At 35.6% G+C, this 21,547-nt stretch overlaps 1 protein-coding gene across 1 annotated transcript; it reads left to right on the top strand.

Annotated features, from left to right (window-relative positions):
- The first annotated feature begins 307 nt into the window (after positions 1 to 307).
- Positions 308 to 21,547, top strand: LOC129922806 (uncharacterized). Its single transcript, XM_056010212.1, has 9 exons — positions 308 to 331; positions 3,373 to 3,471; positions 4,842 to 4,895; positions 6,157 to 6,332; positions 7,722 to 7,920; positions 10,507 to 10,785; positions 14,395 to 14,524; positions 15,785 to 18,979; positions 21,282 to 21,547. The coding sequence occupies exons 3-8, from the start codon at positions 4,850 to 4,852 to the stop codon at positions 15,915 to 15,917; spliced, it is 963 nt and encodes a 320-aa protein (XP_055866187.1). The 5' UTR covers positions 308 to 331; positions 3,373 to 3,471; positions 4,842 to 4,849; the 3' UTR covers positions 15,918 to 18,979; positions 21,282 to 21,547.

The raw sequence follows: 21,547 nt of genomic DNA, 5'->3' as shown, positions 1-21,547 counted from the left end.
AATATTTTCTTTTATGTATAGCCTTAATATAATGAATGTTCGATGCCCGAATCTTTAAATTAAAATTTGACAAATTAATTAATGTATTTAATAAATGAAAAAAATAATTTTGCAATGAGTCAATATACTATTTAAAATTGGGACCTTGGGTGTTTTTTTTTTTTTATTGCGCGAGTCCATCATTGAATCCAAAGTTATCAATAAAAAGGTCCACTGTATAAAAGTCCATGTCATTTTGCGAATTCCCGATGTACAAGTTTCTGTTTCGGCCTCTCCCTTACTGCATCAGAGATTCACTTGACTTCTACCTTTTGTTCTTCAATTCAGCAAGGTATGAAATTTAATTTTAGATCTTGTCCAAATGTAACAATGCATATTTAGTAAAATATGGCTAATAATGTAAAAAAAATTATGCATTTGAAAGCTGGCGATTAATAGTTGACTTATCTATGGCTGCATTCAAAACTAAACAGTTCATTGCAGAACGTAAATCTACTTGGAAATTTTCGGGTAAATTCGTACTACACATAGTGTCGCTAAAAAAAGAAAGTCATAAAGTCTGTGTGGTCACGTCACTTTTTCTAGCATCATTGACTAAAAATGTGCTTATTTAATTTTTTCTATTCTTTTTACTATTACCTAAAACACGTTTCTCCCGTCTGTATATAAAGGTCTAAAAAATTTACTGTGGATCATTCCGATATCTTAAAGGAGTTGTCTTCCGTTGTGTAAATAAAAGAAAAATACTCAATTTACATACTCGCAATAATGGAAAGTGACTCAATAAATTCCGATCCCCCCCTGCGTGGGGCGGATTTCATTTCGGGGGGGGGGGGGGGAGGGGGGCTTGAACCCCAAACCCCTCCCTCCTGGCTACGCCCATGATGTTAACCAGCTTTATGTATAATAATAAAAATGGCAATGTCTTCCATTCATACGAATTACAAATAAGTACAGTGTTTCAAATTGCGACTTCCGTATTTTGTCACATCTAATTTAGACTATCCACTTATCCTCTTGGGGTCTATATCATTTTTCTATTCGCCTTATCCGCCTGTTTTCTGCAAAAGCTTAACTTGGGCCACACATGTGAGTCATGAGCCCTTCTTGGAAGCTCTCCAACTGTCTCTGGTAGAGGCAACTGATGCCAACTATTTTCCTTATACAAGTGAGCGCGAAATGGCGATTGAGTTGAACTTTATTGCTTTTCTGAGTTTCTATGGGTGCACCTCTGTTACGTGGTCTCTATTAATAAAGGTTTCCTTTCAGACCTTGTGGTCAATAGGGCAGATGATGTAAAGGTCATCTGTTTCTGTGGCCCACGGTTAACAAAGGTGTCATGTGACCAGCACTGCGATCAACAGCCTTTATTTTTCCCCAACTAATGCCAAATACCCATTACAGCTGGGTGGACTCAGAGGCTCCTGAAGATCCCGAAAGTAAAAATACCAATTTTCATAAGGCTTCGAACCCTGGAACACTCAGCCTAGTTGCCATTAAGCCCACCAAATAGGATCACCTTTGATACGTGGTCGTCCCCCAATGCGGGATACGTGATCAACCCAACGTAGCTGTCCACAGGGTTAGAGCAGCTTCTGTACTGTCCACACCGACCCCATAAGAACATGGTTATTAAAAATGAAGTCTTGCCAGCATATTCACATTATAGAGCAAAGGCATATTTGATAAAAGCGTTTGGAGATCCTGAGATTACTTTTGTACTACCAAGTGGCATTTTCTTCTAAACTACTGATAAAAGTGTCAGACTCTGATTCTAGTTTTTGATCCTGGCACTGGCCCCACCATTTGAATGATTTTATTTCATTTCAGCTCTGTGCAAATGGCACAAAAGAATTTGTTATTTCTCATTAAAACCTTATCTTCTGATTCTACAGACAAGATTTATGTGTAATTCACTATTGTAAAACGAATTTCTTCTTTATTATTATTATTATGTAAAACGAAATAAATATCATTCTCTGGCACTGCAAAGGCGGAGCTACGTTAAAGAGAAACAAAATACATTGTAGTCCCCTCTAAGATTATCCACTAAGAAATATTCCGGTGATGTGTCAGTTCTGCAGCAGTACCGCCCTCTGAAAGTTAATGAGAATCGTCTTAACAATGTTAAAGACTTGATTTTGTCTGTGAGGTCAGTTCTAATTATCTCTTTGGATACGGGGTATATTGTTATTTTAGAAAACTTCCGTAACAGTTTAATCCCCAAGCTTGGGTTTCCATATTTTCTTTGTTTTTTCCATGTCCGTTTTCCTTAAATTAAGAATTAGTGGTACGGCGATGTTAATAATGGTAGCGTTTTTTTTTCTTTTATTGATTCTCATATCAACTCACTCGATTGTCTGTCTGGTCAAAAGTTTATACACGTTATTTCTCCCACACACAATTTCCGATGGAGCTGAAACACAATAATAAATAAAAAAAAATTCTTGGCTCAGTGGTTACCGTGTTGGCTTAAGAAGGCTGAGGAGGCCTTAGCCCTCTAGCTCAAAATTCATTAATATATTTTAAAAGCAACCAGTCAAATACATTTTTCTTTCTCCCCCCCCCCCCCCTTATTCCTTTATCAACTGGTCCAGATAATTGATAGGATCATAGCGTAATTAGAAAGCTGAAAACGTGAAATTACGCTAAAAAAAAAACGATTGGTAAACATGTTTCTAATCGCACAGATTTATTATTGTTAGTCTGGATCTATTACATAATTTAATTTTAGGACTGATCCAAACTAATTAATACAACTACATTTAATATAAGCTTTGTTTTAATTTGTCTTCTTATTTTATAAATAAAAAAAAATTATAAAGATAACAACAAAAAATTACCAATAATGTAATATATATCTCCTGAAATGCAAATGGCCTATAAATTTTCATATCTTGCCTTATAAAATACACTAATAACCTATCGCAGCTCGCTATGAAATTATTTATAAAATACAATAGTATTTACATATATCTAGATAGAGAATATTGGAATCTCCGCAGCACGATTTCATTCATTTTAATTCTCAAGGAAAAAAAAATAAAAAAATTTAGGTGCCCAGTTAACGATAAAAAAAATTGCATGAAAGCCAAATGCAATAAGGCGCTTTGGGTTGGTATAATTTTCCAAAACCAAGATATATGAGCCTACGACACTCCCACATTCCGTTTAACGTCAACAAGAGAAGCGAAGACTTCAGGTCGTTAGGACTTTGGAAAAATATAGCAATATTCCCGATTATAGTTACGGGAATCTCATTCATCTCATTGCTTTTTTTTTTTCAACTACTTTGAAGTATCTGTTACAATCTTATCTGCTTGGGTATAGTTTAATGTGAATGAATTCTGAAATGTGCTTTATTATTTACAGGCGGAGGTATGAATCGGACCAATTGTTCTAGTGATTTTAATAGAATTGTGCTTTTTCATGTTGTGAAATTATACGAGTGGTGAGATAGCCCAAATGCAGGTAATTAACTTCATATTGTCTGAAAATTCTAATTCAGTAGTGTCTTGCCTAATTCGACCTGCGGAACATTTTAATTTCCGACACTCGTGCCGCGGGGCACATCAACGAATACGTTAGAATAGCGAGATACAATTGACTTGAAACTATTCAATTAGAAATCTGTGGAGTTCTAGAACTTACATTGAGTAAAGAAGTTTATCCTTTTTTTTTTACGCAGCGGAAAATGGCCTCATTGCTTTACGTAAAATGTGAGCGACATTATAGTTAGCTTTACCACCGACTCATTTTCTGGTCTCTTTTTGTAAAAGTTTACCATAAATACTCCAATCTCTAGTCGTTTTTAAGCAAATTTTTATTCGCGACATAAATCAAGAATGCCGCTACGTTTGTTGTAAAATACCAATTATCTGTTGTTGTTGTTGTTTTAACACAGTCACACCTTCTTGACAAAAAACATTTGTTGGCTTATTTTTTTAAACGTTATCATCGGTTCAGTTTTCCTGGTACATTCTACATTCATAAACGCAAAAAATGTTACAAGTCATGGTACCAATCTATCAGAGAAAAAAAGAAAGAATGATTTTCTACACTTCGTACCGACGTTTTCGCGGACCGGATGTTACCTCGTCGCGGGCCGGATCTGACCCGCCGACCGTATTTTGGGCATCACTGGTCTAAGCGTTAATAGTTGGACTTTTTATGTAATTTTGAAGGAAACAACTTTGCAGAACTCGTGGCGAACTGCCTAGTGCAGTAGTTCTCAGCCTGTGAGTTGCAACTCTTATGGTGTCAAATAACATTTTACCCAGGTTGTCTATGATCATCAAAAGGTGTTTTTTTTAAACCACACCTGTATGAAACTCGTAACTTTGTGGAAATGAAACCCATTTGGGTGGAAATTTCAGAGAAGGCAATCATGGATAAGGATCTCGAAATATGACAGTTGATTCTATCGCTGAGAAAAGCATTACTAGCTCGTTAGCCTTAATAGAAACCTCTAGTTTGATCGCTATAATTTTTCAGAGTAAACAAAATAAAAATACATTTAAATTTGTCCAAAGACGGAAAATATATAATGATCTTGAATAGACAATACGTCTAAGGGTATTTCCGCATGTAGCATTATATAAGGGGTTCTCAGCAAGTAGCACATAGTGGTCGAGAAACCATTTGTCAGGGGTTGCCTAATATTAGAATTTTTTTTCATCTCTTTATTTCAATTATTCATTTAAATATTGGTAATTAATATTATTTTCTTTTAAAATTGATTGTTTGTTGATATGCACCTATTTTAATATACCTACTTCTATTTTCAATGTGATATTTTAAAACCTTTCTTTCTTCAATTCTGTTTTTTATTCTTTCCAAAGAACATATCATGAGAAGTAGACTATTTACAGCGTTAACAGTTCTTATTTTTAATGGTAAGACTTATTAATATATAGGCTACACTTCTTTTTTTTTTTCTAGTTTGTCTGAATAAAATATTACATATTAAAACTGCTCTGATTGGTGAAACGAATTTATAATGTACTAGCTGATACCCGTGCTAATTTGTATCGCAAACTAAAATTCTAAGGCCACATTACAAGCTATTTGGGGCTCGCAATTACCTTCCTTTAAGGAACAGTACCAGGCAAAAGACAGAGAGGAGTGGAGAAAGAATGGACAAACTTGTGATGTGCCCCAACGGTCCAACAGACCAAGGCAGCGGTTCTCAACCTTTTAAGCTCGAAGACCCCTTTTTACAATCCCCACCAACTCGGCCGCGACCCCCCCCCCCAGCACACAAACAACAAATAGACAAAAACAATCCATTTTTTTATGGTCTTTGGCGACCCTTGGCAAATCGTAAATCGACCCCAAGGGGGTCGCGACCTCAGGTTGAGAATAGGCTACCTATATATAGGCTACCTATAAAGGGCTCAACGCCCGACTTGACAGAGTTATGTTTGCTGAGCGCCAGCACGGAAAAACCTTCCCTAATACCCCCTCCCCCCCCCCACTGGTACGAAAATGAGATTGGACCATAGTGCTCTGAGCATGCTTAAAGAATGAAATTTGCAGTATATAAAGTCATTTAAAAAAGAAAAAAACTTTATGAAATTTTCAAATAGATTATAAGAACTATATAGGAAATGGATACATGAGGCTTAAGGAGTATTTGGACGTACTGTAATAATAGTGGGTTGTAGAATGCAATTAAAACAAAGTATATGAAAAAAAAAACCGGCATTATGCAATATGCATTATGCAATACCCGTAATTGTGTAGTCTGGTGAAAAAAGCTTCTCACGCCTCAAACTAATAAAGAATTACTTATATGAGTGCTAGAAAACTGTGTTGGTAATGGGGAAGCGTTGTAATGCGTGCCGTTGTATTGAGGGGTTTTAGTTGTGCTTCGGTCAAAATAAGCATCACCTTCACCTGTCCTTTAGTCCAGGGGTTCTCAACTTTACGGGTAGCGGAATTACTTGCAATCGTACTTAGCCTTTCGGTATAGTTTAGACCATTTTTTCAAGTATATTTTAGATTTCGGGGCTAATAACATTTGTTTGGCTTTTGGAAACAACAGAAATTACATTTTAATTGCCGAGATTTTTACACAATTTTCGGGAACTAGGCTGTGCTAGGTTAATTTTTATATTAATCTAGCCATGTTTTTTTTGTGTTTTTTTTTAACAGGTGTTTTCTGCGATCTAGAGATCATGTTGTCAGTAGACAATTCTCAAGCGTGTATAAATGGTCTCGTGGAAGGATCTAATCAAATCATATTGACTAGTGAAGTTTTCTTTGGTAAAGAAAACGATTTCCTGTCTGGAGTGGTCTTTCAGATTTCTAAGAACGATAATACAACTTATGTGAGTTGTTTTTTTCTTCCTTTTTTTTTTATTGCGTACATAGTTTTAAAATACCTACTTACATTTTCATTGCACTATTTTAATACATTCAATACTTTTTTTTCTTTCTATGTTTTTTTCCTAAGTTTTTTTTTTTTTTAATAATCAGTCTCTTTTTTTCTCTCCTTTTTCTACTCTATTTGGCAAAGTTTTAAATTTTAAACAACTATCTTAAGTTCTCTCACGTTATTAGTTTTGTGTGGACTGTCAGTTCGTCCGTCCGTTTCGTTTATGTCACAGAAACTAGAAAAGATATAACATTTTAAACTTTTCGAAGTTCTGGTGTAAAGCTATCTTGTGTGATTTTCTGAAAGTAATATAAATAATTAAAAAAATTAAATACACCATTTTTTTTTTACAGCAATTCAATACTAATAGTAAAAAAAGTAGGCGAGACTATAATACCGCAATAAAATAACGTCATGTATATTAGTCAAACAAATGATCATTTTTTAAAATTATACACTAAGATACCCGGTACTTTACACAAAAGGACAAAATAATTTAGATTACCTTCGAATAGAAATAGTATCCGAGAAATATATAGAATTATTATTTATAAACTAATTTTAATCATCATTTTTCTTTGGAATGCATGGGCCTTGCATACAAGGCCTAGGTAAAGTAGGTAATTAAGAATTCATCATACTTTGTCTGGCATTCTTAGAATGCAGGATTTTGAACATTTGCCGGTAACATATAAATTAGAAACAGAACTAGATCTAAAACAGTGTCCAGAGGTATATCAGTTTTCTTATATTTGAAATAATAAGGTAGCGTTTCATATTGCGACGTATTTATCTACATAATATTTTAATAATAACGTTAACTACATTACCTTTATAATTTTAGTTTTGTGTAGACTGTCAGTTTGTCCGTCCGTTTCGTTTATGTAACAGAAACTAGAAAAGATATAACATTTTAAACTTTTCAAAGTTCTGGTGTAAAGCTATTTTGTGTTATTTTCTGAAAGTTTTATATTATAAAATATTATAATTACAATATAGTTATAACGTTTTTTGTTTGCTGTAATGCACAAATTGTAAGACTAATTTCCTTACGGATAATAAAGATTATTATTATTATTATTAACTATATGTTTTTAACTACATAATCAAATAACGAAAATCACCTTTTAGCTACATTGTCCTGTACCTACATTGTAATACCATGAAAATAAAACACAATGTACATAAATAAAATATACACTATTACGTTGAAACATCAGACACCTATGGACCAGTAAATCAGACAAATTCTCTTCAAATTGTTAGCATTTGTATTTGTTGACTATAACATACCAAAACTTCGTATATTATTTTCATAACGTGTTTATGTATACTTATGTAGAGTATTATCGAAAACTGTGATGGCAGTCCTAATGACTATTACTGTCAATGCTCCACAAGACGGTACCAGCGTACAGTTTCTTGTTATATCACAAACCTTAATATAACCTTCAGTGAAGCAAGCGTGGTCGCAAGCATTGGTAATCTTGCAAAAGGTAACAGAGTTAGTGAGGAAAAAAGAATTCCTAAAATCTACCAAAGTAAGTATTACTTTTTACTTTTTTTTTTTACAATCTCTCGGCTTTGATTCGATTATATATATATACAAGCATAATGTATTCTTTGAAATATTTTTCTATAGAATAAGTGTTACTATTATTCCTCGGCTTAAGCGGAAATAATTCTTCTATTATATATCCTAAGCTTTTGTAGACAAAAGTGTAGATCTATATTTGAAACTATTTCCAAGCGCTTATAGTTTCAGCAAACACTCATTCTGGTCTCTACCTCCCCTTTTTTTTTCTTCCTCTCTTTCATCTCTCTCTTTCCCTCACTTTCGTTTTACATAACTTTCCATCTCCCTCTCTCTGTTACTCTATTTCTCACTATTTCTCTATCCCCTCTTTCTCTTTCTCTCTTTACCTCCTTCTTTCTTGTTCCATCTGCCTCTTTTTCTGAATCATTCGTTTCCTGTTTGTTGTCTTCTTTTTACTCTCTCTCTTTCCTTTGCTCTCTCCTCTCTCTCTCTTTCTCTCTTTCTATAATATATATATATATATCTTTTAATTGTAAAATTGCAGTTAATTGCATGAACAATATCTACCAAGCTAACAAACAAAACAGCAATCGTTACAAAGTAAACAACTTTAATGTTTTAAACACTATAGACTTAGGGTCTTTAAACAAACACATATCTCCCCGCAATGTCTAACCGAAAGGACACACATTTATTGCATGTTAATGATACTACTATTGATATTCTAGTTTTTTTTTTTCAAGTCTTTTGCTCTAGTTCAAGTATTTCTGAAGCTTCTTTTATATTCCCAACGCTCTTGGCTTGTGATTAGATAGTAGATACACAGCAATGAAGAGAGTGTAGGTATTGTAAGTGCTATAATTTACTTAGAGATTAGAAGATATCATAAATCGTAATTAATATTAACCTATATGTATCACTTTTTACTTACCTATTATTAAAAATAATACCATATACATTTTTTAATACATTGTTTCTTTTTAAATTCATGTTACATTAGTTAGACTGCGAATAAATTCAAACATCAAATCATTGATTTCGAATTGAATATCATGTTCTGTTCATTCAGCTTAGTATTAATAAATATGTAATTTAAAAAAATCATTTCTCAATCTCTGTATTAGGAAGTAATATATCATTGTTTAACTATTCTTTTATTATGAAGTAATTGATTTTTAATAATTTAAAAATTTAAAAAATGCAATATGAAATGTGTACAATTTTAGAGGACCTTTATCAGTTTTTGGATCTATTACAAAACTGGAATAATGTATATAACATAGGAGTTAAAAACATATGAACGAATGCTTTCTTTTAAAATCCTGGCTTGATTTGTAATGCTTACTAAATTTGAAAAGCAAAATAATTTGCCTTTCTTTTGCTTTTTTGCGGTAAATATAAAATTATAGATATTTTGTTTATTCAATTTTATCCACAACCAAATCATTCAAATGCTTAACAAGGTTACAAAAGACAGTTTGTGTGGAAACACAAACTCGAAATCGGCCCCCGAAGTGGTCCACCCAGGCAGGCTTCAATGAAATTATATCAGACAAATGAGAGATAAGAATGGAGAAAGAAGGTTAACAGATCTTGTGTAGTGCCCGAACTTTCACTAAGATCTAAAGGATAGGTGCAAGTGAATGTAAAGTTAGATGTGAACCTGGCCTAACTAGTTCCCCTTTCAGACCTTGTGGTATATAGGGCAGATGATGTAAAGTTCATCTTTTTTTGTGGCCAACGGTTAACGAGGGTGTCATGTAGCCAACACAACGACCAATTTTCCCCAACTAATGTCAGGTACCCATTAGAGCTGAGTGGACTCAGAGGCGCCCAAAGATTCCAAAGTTGAAATTCCCAGTCTTCACCAAGACTCGAACCCGAGACCCCCGGTTCGGAAGCCAAGCGCCTTACCACTCATCCACCGCGTCTCCTCTGGCATAACTGATGTCTTACAATTGATATTGTTTTGAAAAATGTTCAATCTTTTATTCGAAGCCTCAAAAAAAAAAAAGTACCACTATTATCTACAGTAAAGAAAAGGATTAGGAAAATTAAGTTTACAAGATTACTATTCGTTTTAAATTAGGTCTAACTTATAATACATTCCAATTAGCTTTTTCTCTTTAAAAAAAAACTGCTTGCATAACTGATTTTAAAAAATAGATTTTTCGCTTTCAGAAAAAAAATGTAGCCGTTGCATCAGAACTTTGAATGTTCTAAAATATTGTGATGTCGGATTTTCAATATCTTTTATAGTTTACGAGATCTAAACCGGACGTACGGACAGACGGACAGACATTTCACACAAAACTAATAGCGTCTTTTCCCCTTTCGGGGGCCGCTAAAAATTATTAGTAAATAACTTCAATTAGGCCATCGATTCACCATGTTTATAATCATTTAGGGGCTTTGATGTTCGCTTGTACTAATTATTTAAATAAAGCATTCACTAGATTTAAAGATACAGATTATGTATAAACTATAGATAATGATAATGTACTTTAATTAAAAAAAAGTGGCTATGTTGTTATAATTAACAATTATTTATCTACCACATTCACCAGAGTTGTCTAATGTTTACTTACAGCCGACATGCTTAAGATAAGTATAAACGGTAACGTTGTGAAGGGAACGAACCACGACATGTTCATAACTATTTATGAAAGGAACTTAGATATCTGCATTGACAATGCCCCAGGCCCAAGCACTATTACTCTACGCCAGAATGGGATACTATTAGCCTCTAAAAACAAATGCCTAAACTTCAGGGATCTTCCATTGAAGAATTCAATCTACGAGATGTCTGTACATCTTTGTGATGCAATGGAACCAGCCACAAACATGACCATATCAACGTTTGTGAAAGGTATGTTTAGGTGGTTTCTTAGTGTCATTACATAAACTTGGTTACATAAAAGGCAAATTTGGCAATATTAGTTCGACAAGGAAAAAGCCAAATTTAAAAAAATTAACACTTTTGTATACATTTCATATTTAGATTCGGTCATATTAAATATTAGTTACATGTAGACTAAAATAAGTAATTTACACGAGCTATTAAAATGCACAATAACTTCCGAATGGAATAATAGGATTCAAAATTAAATGATTAACTATTATAAGTTATAGATTATTTTTAATTTTATTGAAGTGAAATCAAAATTAAAATCACAACCGTGGCAAATGAGATCCACTATATAGACCCCCATTTGAAGCTCATAGACCCCCATTTGAAGCTCATAGACCCCTATTTGAAGCCCATAGACCCCCATTTGAAGCTCATAGACCCCCATTTGAAGCTCATAGACCCCCTTTTAAAGCTCATAGACCCCCATTTGAAGCTCATAGACCCCCATTTGAAGCTCATAGACCCCCATTTGAAGCTCATAGTCCCCCATTTGAAGCTCATAGACCCCCATTTGAAGCTCATAGACCCCCATTTGAAGCTCATAGACCCCCATTTGAAGCTCATAGACCCCCATTTGAAGCTCATAGACCCCTATTTGAAGCTTATAGACCCCCATTTGAAGCTCATAGACCCCCATTTGAAGCTCACAGACCCCCATTTGAAGCTCATAGACCCCCATTTGAAGCTCATAGACCCCCATTTGAAGCTCATAGACCCCCATTTGAAGCTCACAGACCCCCATTTGAAGCCCATAGACCCCCATTTGAAGCTCATAGACCCCCATTTGAAGCTCATAGACCCCCCTTTTGAAGTTCATAGACCCCCATTTGAAGCTCATAGACCCCCATTTGAAGCTCATAGACCCCCATTTGAAGCTCATAGACCCCCATTTGAAGCTCATAGACCCCCAATTCTTTTTTTCACTTTCGTAGATCCACTATATAGACCCCCATTTGAAGCTCATAGACCCCCAATTCTTTTTTTCACTTTCGTAGATCCACTATATAGACCCCCATTTGAAGCTCATAGACCCCCATTTGAAGCTCATAGACCCCCATTTGAAGCTCATAGACCCCCATTTGAAGCTCATAGAACCCCAATTCTTTTTTTCACTTTCGTAGATCCACTATATAGACCCCCATTTGAAGCTCATAGACCCCCAATTCTTTTTTTCACTTTCGTAGATCCACTATATAGACCCCCATTTGAAGCTCATAGACCCCCAATTCTTTTTTTTTCACTTTCGTAGACCCCTAGATGCCTCCGTAGACCCCTTGGGGTCTATATATACCACTTTGGGAATCACTGGTCTAGATGGTCTCGGGTTTATACCCTGACACACCATCAATGTTGTTTGTTTTCAACCGCATCGTCAAAAAAAAAGATAGGCCTACTATCAACAAGCTTGCCAAACACACAGACAACATTAAAGACTAAGAACAATGGATGATGCAAACAAAAATCACATTGAAGAAGTTGACAATTACTGACTGAAAGTAATTCATCGCCTAGTGAATGTTAGTTTTAACTTTAGAATGCAGCATACTTTCATTTAGTGGTCATCGCGAAGAGTATTGCTTATGTGACAAGTAACAACGACACTGTCTTAGCAGTACATACATTCTTAAGAAAACATAAACACAAACCCCCTTACCGCGACCCACATATTTAAAACGAGATAATAGACCTGTTGGGTAATGCAATTTTATCAAAACATCTAAAGGGATCCAGTCTGCGCAAGTTTTCTCTATCATGGTTGACAGCACTCAAATAGAATACAAAATGTATTAAATAAGCATTAATTTCTGATTTTTTGTATTTAACTCCGATGACAAACTACCTAAAGAAATTGCAATCAGATATTCATTAGTAAGTTTTTATTTTTACGATAACCAGAAGTCTGAAGGATTGGCTAAACACATATTCTTAATTACTTGATTAATAAAATATCACCATCTTTCTTCTAATTGCATACGATGCCAAGGCATTGATAGTTTTGCAATATAAGCAAAAAGTACAATAGCCTCAGTCGCTTAGCTAGGAATTTTGGCGCCTAGAAGGCTTGCTCTCTTTAGTAGCCCCTGCATTTTGACATCCAACATTCTGATATTAGATAAAGGTGTAAAGTTTAATGCTTAATGTAAAACACATTTTGTACACTCAGTTGGGGGGCCTTGAAGTTGGGGCCCCCGGGGGATTTTCATATTCGGACCCCCCACCCTAACTACGTCACTGAATACAAACTAGGTTAACTAGGGCCTACTAGATTTCTTTGTCACACAAAATATTTGTCATTTAAAAGGGGGGGGGGGCATCAACATATTCTTGAACCCGAGACATGGGTACCTTGCTACGCCACTGTACAGAACATGACTTTACATTCCGTATCATGATCGATTAGTTTCTTCATTGTCTTACTTTTCAAGCAATAATATTTCTCAGTTCATCCTCTGCTACGAAAAAAAAAGTTGAAGCTACGAATTTGAGCCATAGTTGGCAACTTGCCCCCCCCCCTTGCAAAAAATCCTGCGGGTGCCCATGTGTACACGGTCTGACATAAAATTTTCCCAATTTTTGAATGAATCTACCAAAAGAACCCAACTATCTAGATAGCAATGCTTATATTGTTAACTTATAATTTTTCTTTCTTTTTCACAAGCCATCATGAACTGGACACGTGAACATTGTGACTTTCTTTGAAGCCTAAAATAAATCAAAATTAAAATCACCACCGTGGCAAATGAGATCCATTATATAGACCCCCATTTGAAGCTCATAGACCCCCATTTGAAGCTCATAGACCCCCATTTGAAGCTCATAGACCCCCATTTGAAGCTCATAGACCCCCATTTGAAGCTCATAGACCCCCATTTGAAGCTCATAGACCCCCATTTGAAGCTCATAGACCCCCATTTGAAGCTCATAGACCCCCATTTGAAGCTCATAGACCCCCATTTGAAGCTCATAGACCCCCATTTGAAGCTCATAGACCCCCATTTGAAGCTCATAGACCCCCATTTGAAGCTCATAGACCCCCATTTGAAGCTCATAGACCCCCATTTGAAGCTCATAGACCCCCATTTGAAGCTCATAGACCCCCATTTGAAGCTCATAGACCCCCATTTGAAGCTCATAGACCCCCATTTGAAGCTCATAGACCCCCATTTGAAGCTCATAGACCCCCATTTGAAGCTCATAGACCCCCATTTGAAGCTCATAGACCCCCATTTGAAGCTCATAGACCCCCATTTGAAGCTCATAGACCCCCAATTCTTTTTTTCACTTTCGTACACCCAATTCACTAAAAGCAGCCACTTGTGCATTATTTCACTTTGCTAAACAGTACTTCAACTTATTCTTAAATGATTCTGTCAGCTGTGTTCATGAACTTTCATTCAAATGTCTCTTAGTAAAAGTACTGCCACTAAAACCCACACGATACCCCCTCCAAGTGTGGGAGATCTTTATAACCACCTTGTAAGAGCTGCAACGTGAAGAAGACTTTCAACACTGTGCACGATAAGCATTTTAAGAATTTTAAAACGGCACTTCTTTTTTTTTTTTCAGAAGCACAAACTTCATGGTCAACCAGTCTTTGTGTTATTGTAGGATTAATTATTCTGGTATTATTAGCAAGTATGGTGGTATTATTAAGGAACAGGAAAGAAATCAAATCTGGAGGCAGAAAGTATCTCAGGTAATTTAATATAAAAACATCATATTGAGTTTTGTTGCTACTGTGCACTAAATCATGAAATCAGAGACTTTTGTCTTTGGTCATAAATCATTGTTTTGTTGTGTATGTGTGTGTGTGTTTTTTTGTTGTCACTTCATAAGGTTATGAGATTCGGTTATTGTTTTCTGGCTTCGGTCATTGCCGGCTGGACCTTTACCTTTGGTCTTTTATCCATGCAGCATCCTTGCTTAATAACGTTTGACACTTTGAAGTCGACCCATACACGTAGTGTCCAGTGAGAGTGACAACTTAATCTGAGAGGCATAAGCCTCATATCGTACTGAGCATGCCTCATGCTCCAAGTATAAAAGATGAGCTATAGAAATAAAAAAAAAGTAAAAGTTAAGTTCCTCTTTCAGACCTTGTGGTCTATAGGGCAGATGATGTAAAGGTCATCGGTTTCTGTGGCCTACGGTTAACTAGGGTGTCATGTGGCCAGCACAACTACCAACCGCCTTTACTTTTCCCCAAATTAAAAATCCCAGTCTTCACCAGGATTCCAACCCCGAACCCAGGTATGGAAGTCAAGCTCTTTACCGCTCAGCCACCGCGCCTTATAGCTATAGAAATGCAATAACAATAAAACATGGGAAATGGAAAGCGATGGAAAGAGGTATTTGTAGATTTCTAATACATAATATATCAGAACAAAATATTAAATGAACTATGCTTATATTAATTCAGATATGTCATTCATGAGATTTATTTAACTCGGGACAACGGCTCCCGGCTCCTTATTATACCTATGTCACTATCACCTGTCACTTGTCAATGGCAATGTTTTGTACTGATGTTGACCGATGTGGTTCTAGAATTTGTTGGTTTAGTAAGTTTCGGCTCTTCCTCCAAAAGTAAAAGATTATTATGTACTAGCCCAGACCTTCTACATGACTGCAGAATATGGCAGATAGCTAGGTTAGAACTATGGACCATTTTAATGATAATCCAACGACTTATCCCTATGAAAGATTAACTTGTGTTCTTCCCCATTGTTTTACTCAGATTTTTTTTTCTCCCCTCTTTGGCCACTCAAAATAATATCAGTAATAAAATTCGATTTTTTTGGCTCAGACAATGAACCTTTATTCCATGCCGTACTGCAAGGGGTTTAGGTCAGGGCGTGATATACTTTATTTATGAAGGAGAGTGCAAAACTTACCAATTAAAAGTCTCATATCTTTAAACAATAGCATTTTAACTATCTTTTAATTTATTTACCAGGATATGTCCCTTAAAAGAACAAGATTGCAAAGAGATAGTTCAATTCAAACTTCACGGCTGTAGATCAACTTGTCCAGATGTGAATCAACTTGTCCAGATATCAACATGTCCAGAAATAAATCAACTTGTCTAAAAGTGAATTAACATGTCCTGGTGTTAAAAAAGGTGTTCAGGTGTTAATCACCCTGTTACAATCGTAATCAACCTGTATTTGTGTATTTGCAAATACAGAATGAAACGCTATAGAACTAAATTGTATCATATATCAGGGAGAAAAAAATGTATTTAGGCTTGTTTGTATTTTGCACTATACTCTTGTATTTAGTACTACTTGTACAACAAAGCCTATATCCCCTCTGTCTGTACAACAAAGCCTATATCCCCTTCTGTCTGTACAACAAAGCCTATATCCCCTTCTGTGTGTACAACAAAACCTATATCCCCTCTGTCTGTACAACAAAGCCTATATCCCCTCTGTCTGTACAACAAAGCATATATCCCCTCTGTCTGTACATCAAAGCCTATATCCCCTCAGTCTGTACAACAAAGCCTATATCCCCTCAGTCTGTACAACAAAGCCTATATCCAATCTGTCTGTACAACAAAGCCTATATCCAATCTGTCTGTACAACAAAGCCTATATCCAATCTGTCTGTACAACAAAGCATATATCCCCTCAGTCTGTACAACAAAGCCTATATCCAATCAGTCTGTACAACAAAGCCTATATCCAATCTGTCTGTACAACAAAGCATATATCCCCTCAGTCTGTACAACAAAGCCTATATCCAATCAGTCTGTACAACAAAGCCTATATCCAATCTGTCTGTACAACAAAGCATATATCCCCTCAGTCTGTACAACAAAGCCTATATCCAATCTGTCTGTACAACAAAGCCTATATCCAATCTGTCTGTACAACAAAGCATATATCCCCTCTGTCTGTACAACAAAGCCTATATCCCCTCAGTCTGTACAACAAAGCCTATATCCAATCTGTCTGTACAACAAAGCCTATATCCAATCTGTCTGTACAACAAAGCCTATATCCCCTCAGTCTGTACAACAAAGCCTATATCCAATCTGTCTGTACAACAAAGCCTATATCCAATCTGTCTGTACAACAAAGCCTATATCCAATCTGTCTGTACAACAAAGCATATATCCCCTCAGTCTGTACAACAAAGCCTATATCCAATCAGTCTGTACAACAAAGCCTATATCCAATCTGTCTGTACAACAAAGCATATATCCCCTCAGTCTGTACAACAAAGCCTATATCCAATCTGTCTGTACAACAAAGCCTATATCCAATCTGTCTGTACAACAAAGCATATATCCCCTCTGTCTGTACATCAAAGCCTATATCCCCTCAGTCTGTACAACAAAGCCTATATCCAATCTGTCTGTACAACAAAGCCTATATCCAATCTGTCTGTACAACAAAGCCTATATCCAATCTGTCTGTACAACAAAGCCTATATCCAATCTGTCTGTACAACAAAGCCTATATCCAATCTGTCTGTACATCAAAGCCTATATCCAATCTATCTGTATGAAATGTCGTACACGTTATTTTTTGGGCACTTCCCATTCTCTACTAATAAAGCTGAAACTGTGCACACAATTATTCATTGGCCAAGACAACACTTAAAAATCGACAACAAAAATCAGTATCAAGCATCTTTTTTTTTTAAATTTGCGTTGAAAAGCTTGAAAGGAAACCTTTTTACAGATATCATCTGTTACCACCCACCCCACCCACCATCTAATACACTCAAGTGATTGAACCATAGTGCATTGAGCATGCTAAATTATGAACATCTTACTGTACAAAATTAATTGATGGAAATATTTCCAATCACACAAATTTTTTATGTTAGTCCGAATCTATAACAAAATTAAAGACATGATTGGTTCAAATAGTTGATCCAATCATATTTAATACTATCTCTCTGTCAAAAGAAAGTTTGTTTTTTTTTTTTTTATTTTATTATCTTTTTGTTTACCTGTAACTTATATGTAAGGACATCAATAATGTTCAATATTTGTTAAGAGTGTTCACGAAAGAAGAAAAATATTACCAAATATTTTTTTAAAAAATCTTAGCTTATACGCAAAGTAATTGTATCAATTAATTTGGATTATTCATGTTATAAAATTTGAAAAGATCTAGAGAATCTAGACCAACAATAATAAATCTGTGTGGTTAGATATATTTTTACCAATAGTTTTTGTTTAAAGAAATTTGACCCTTTTAGCTTTTTCAATACTCTATGATCCTATCACTTGTCTGGAACAGTTAAAAAGGTGTGGGGGTGAAAGAACGGAGTAACTGGGTGATACATAGAGAGTGCCATTACGTCATCAGTAGCGTGAGTGTCCAATGCCTAGACTGATACCTCTGATACCAGGAGGATTCACAATCCAGCTTGAACACAGACCATTGTGTACTAGCTGATACACTATCAAGACTAACCTAGCAACTTAGCATAGTTATGTTAGTGTAATTGTAAGAATTCATCTTTTTTATTTTTTTTCCCAATACAATGTGAAAACGCGGTTTTAACTATTAGAGATGGTATCTTGTCGTATATTATTGCTATACATAGGAGTTGATCTTTTCTGGTATTTTTGCTGTTTTACATATTCAATATTAACGTGGAATGGACTATGCATGCCGATTTCAAATTGTAATTTAACTCTCCATGCCACTATTTTTAAAAATTTTTTTTGATCATTTATTCTTTTTTTCTTTTCTCTTTATTGTAAATAGTGTCCTATAAGTCATAAGTGATAGCCTTAGCTGGACATATTTCTTTTGTTAGGTTAATAGGGGCTATTTCACTTTAATGTACATTATATACATTTGTGTGTATATATATATATGTTTATATATATGTATATAAGTATGTGTATCATGGGCGTAGCCAGGGGGGGGTTCTTGGGGTTCAAACCCCCCCCCCCCGAAATGAATCCCCCCCCCTCCAAGGGGGGGGGGGGGGATTCGGAATTTAGTGACTGATTTTTTGCTTTGATTTTGTTTATTTTAGGTGAGATTTTAATACTAAACCATCACTTGCCCTAGCACAACCAAAGGGGTTTGAGATTAAAACCCCCTACCAGGGGGGTTCGAGTTTAAAAACCCCTACCAGGGGGGGTTCGAGTTTAAAAACCCCTACCAGGGGGGTTCGAGTTTAAAAACCCCTACTAGGGTTTTGAGTTTAAAACCCCCTACCAGGGGTTTTGAGTTTTAAACCCCCTTCCTGGGGTTTTTGCAGTTAACTCATCCTCTTCTATAAAACAAAACAAAAAAAAAATGCAAACGAAAATCCTCTAATTCCAAGAGCACAGTTAAGGAAGATTTTGATTTTAAAACCCCGTCTAAAATTTACGATAAACCCCCTCTTTAATATAAAAAAAGCTAATTATGCACTCAAAATGTTATGAGCGTAGCTAAATTGGTTTTGACTCAGTTTTGAGTTTAAACCCCACTTCAGTGGGGTTTGAAGGTAAAAAATAATTCTTTTTAATAATAAAAAAAAAGCAAATTATACACTAAAAATGTTATGAGTGTAGTCTATGGGGTTTTGAGTTTAAACTCCCCTCCAGTGGAGTTTGAAGCTAAAAAGTACCTCTTCAATATAAATAAAAGAAAATTACTCACTCTAAAATCTATGAGCGTAGTCAAAGGGGTTTGAGTTTAAACCCCCCGCCATCTTCAGTGTAAGAAAAAAAGCAAATTACGCACTCAAAATACTATGAGCGTTGCCGAAAGGGGTTTTAGAGTTTTAACCCCCATTCAGAGGGGTTTGGTGCTAAAAATACATCTTCAATATAAAAAAAAGCAAATTACACACTAAAATTATTTGAGCGTAGCCAAGCCATTCGGGGGTTTAGAGTTTCTTCTACAGATGGCTTTTTTTTTAAAGTTTAAAACCCCTCCAGATGGTTTTGAGTCTAAGACACCCCTACAGAGCATTTTGAGGTGGAAAACCCCAACAGAAGATTTTGACGATAAAACTTCTCTTTTCGATATAAAATCTAAAGCAAACTACAGTCACTTAATTCCAAGAGCGTATTCAAGAGAGGTTACACATTTTTACCAGTGGCAGGGCTCCATTAATAAACTGCAGTGAATAGTCATCTACCGAAATCGAAAAACACTAAATATAGCTCAACAAAGATGGCTAAGACAGATTTCAGGAGTCAGTTATAGAGATCGGATCTAAATCAAGGAAATGGGAGTCGACCCCTTGTGAGATTGTGAGAGAACGACGCATGAGGTTTGCGGGACATGTTCTCCGACAAAATGAATTACGCATAAGAAGAGTTACAATGATATCCTAGTACAACTTGACGCCACTCATTCATGGAGGTCCTCATGGTAGGTGGGAAGAGGCTTCAGACATTACCAGTGACAGATTTTTATGGAAACTGCTTGACGTCAAATGCTCCGAACAGCGTGGGAGGGTCTAAGTCAGTAAGAATAGCACATTAGGTTTTTTAAATAGAACTTTTTAATAGCAGGAAAATGCACCGTAGATACCTCAGAATATGAATTTTGTTGGTTTTCAATATCAGAAATAGTGCTTGGCGGCGGGGCATCGCCCCGCCCTGGGCAAGCTCCTAGCGCTCCCCCAGACCCCTTTGCTAGTAATGTCGGGGAATCTACAATTTTTTCACTAACTCATGGAAGAACCTATTCTAGGGCACAATAAACGTCTTCCGAAAGAATGAAGGGTCAGAATGTAATAAAGATTATGTACACACACACACATAAATACATATAATTTTTTTTCGCGGGGGGGAATGATTTAGTCTTTGTTGAATATGCGAGAGAATGTGTTAAGTCAGTAAGGTCTTGCTCCCGGTCCTGGAAGGTTGGACGTTTACTTCCTGGACTGGTGTTTTTGTATTTATATACTTCATAAATTTGGTGAACTAGTGATTGTAAATTAATATTTGAGAGTTGATTTCATTATGTGCCTATTGAATACTTATTATGCGTATTTCAATGGATATCTATAGTTGGAGTTTCATTGTATCTAGTAGTAATTGTTCTTTTGTGAGTAACTAAGCAAGTATTAAGTAATTGTAATTGAGTATTGAAGAACCCCTTAGCGAGCCAAGACAAAGTCAAGAAACACAACAACCCAAGTCAAAGCATATAATTAGAACCCTAACACCAATAATTGACACTAAGTGCATTATTTTTTTAAAAATCTGTACATCGTACATAATTGTTTCTCAATCCAAGATTGGCATTGCTTTTGACTAACCTGTACATTTTTTTTTAGTGTACACGTTTGTCTAATTTAATTTGCATTTATTATTTGTTGGTGAACTAGTGAATATTAGTGAAAGAAAGTGAGGCAAAGTTAGAGGAAAAAGAGCATGCGTGTGAGAGAGAGAGAGAGAGAGAGAGAGAGATGAATAGAGAAAGTCATAAGAAGATAGAGAGAGGAACAGAGGAAAAAGAGAAAGTCAGAGATAGAAGAGAGAGAGAGAGAGAGAATTAAATGATGCAGATACAAGCTTCACCTATATAATTCACCTTTCTGTTTTGTACATGCAGAGATTTGTACTTCATAAATAAATTATAAAATAAACATTTTTATAGTTCGTCAAGTACTTAAAGTACAAACGTGTTTAAAAATGTATAACAGCACTGCATTGGTCTTGCTAGAATATCTGATTGAATTGGACCACAAGATGGCTTCATTCTTAGAATTGTCGATATAAATAAAGACTTAAGATCTA

This window comes from Biomphalaria glabrata, chromosome 14 (assembly GCF_947242115.1).
Source record: "Biomphalaria glabrata chromosome 14, xgBioGlab47.1, whole genome shotgun sequence".
NCBI lineage: Eukaryota > Metazoa > Mollusca > Gastropoda > Planorbidae > Biomphalaria > Biomphalaria glabrata.
Note: the sequence above shows the minus strand (reverse complement) of the source record. Positions and strands in the feature narration are given on the sequence as shown.

Excerpts from the sequence above, each read along its gene's own strand:
- LOC129922806 (XM_056010212.1), top strand. The coding sequence starts at position 4,850 with ATGAGAAGTAGACTATTTACAGCGTTAACAGTTCTTATTTTTAATG. Across the intron at positions 10,786-14,394 it reads CATATCAACGTTTGTGAAAG|AAGCACAAACTTCATGGTCA; the intron begins GTATGTTTAGGT and ends TTTTTTTTTCAG. Across the intron at positions 14,525-15,784 it reads GGAGGCAGAAAGTATCTCAG|GATATGTCCCTTAAAAGAAC; the intron begins GTAATTTAATAT and ends TTTATTTACCAG.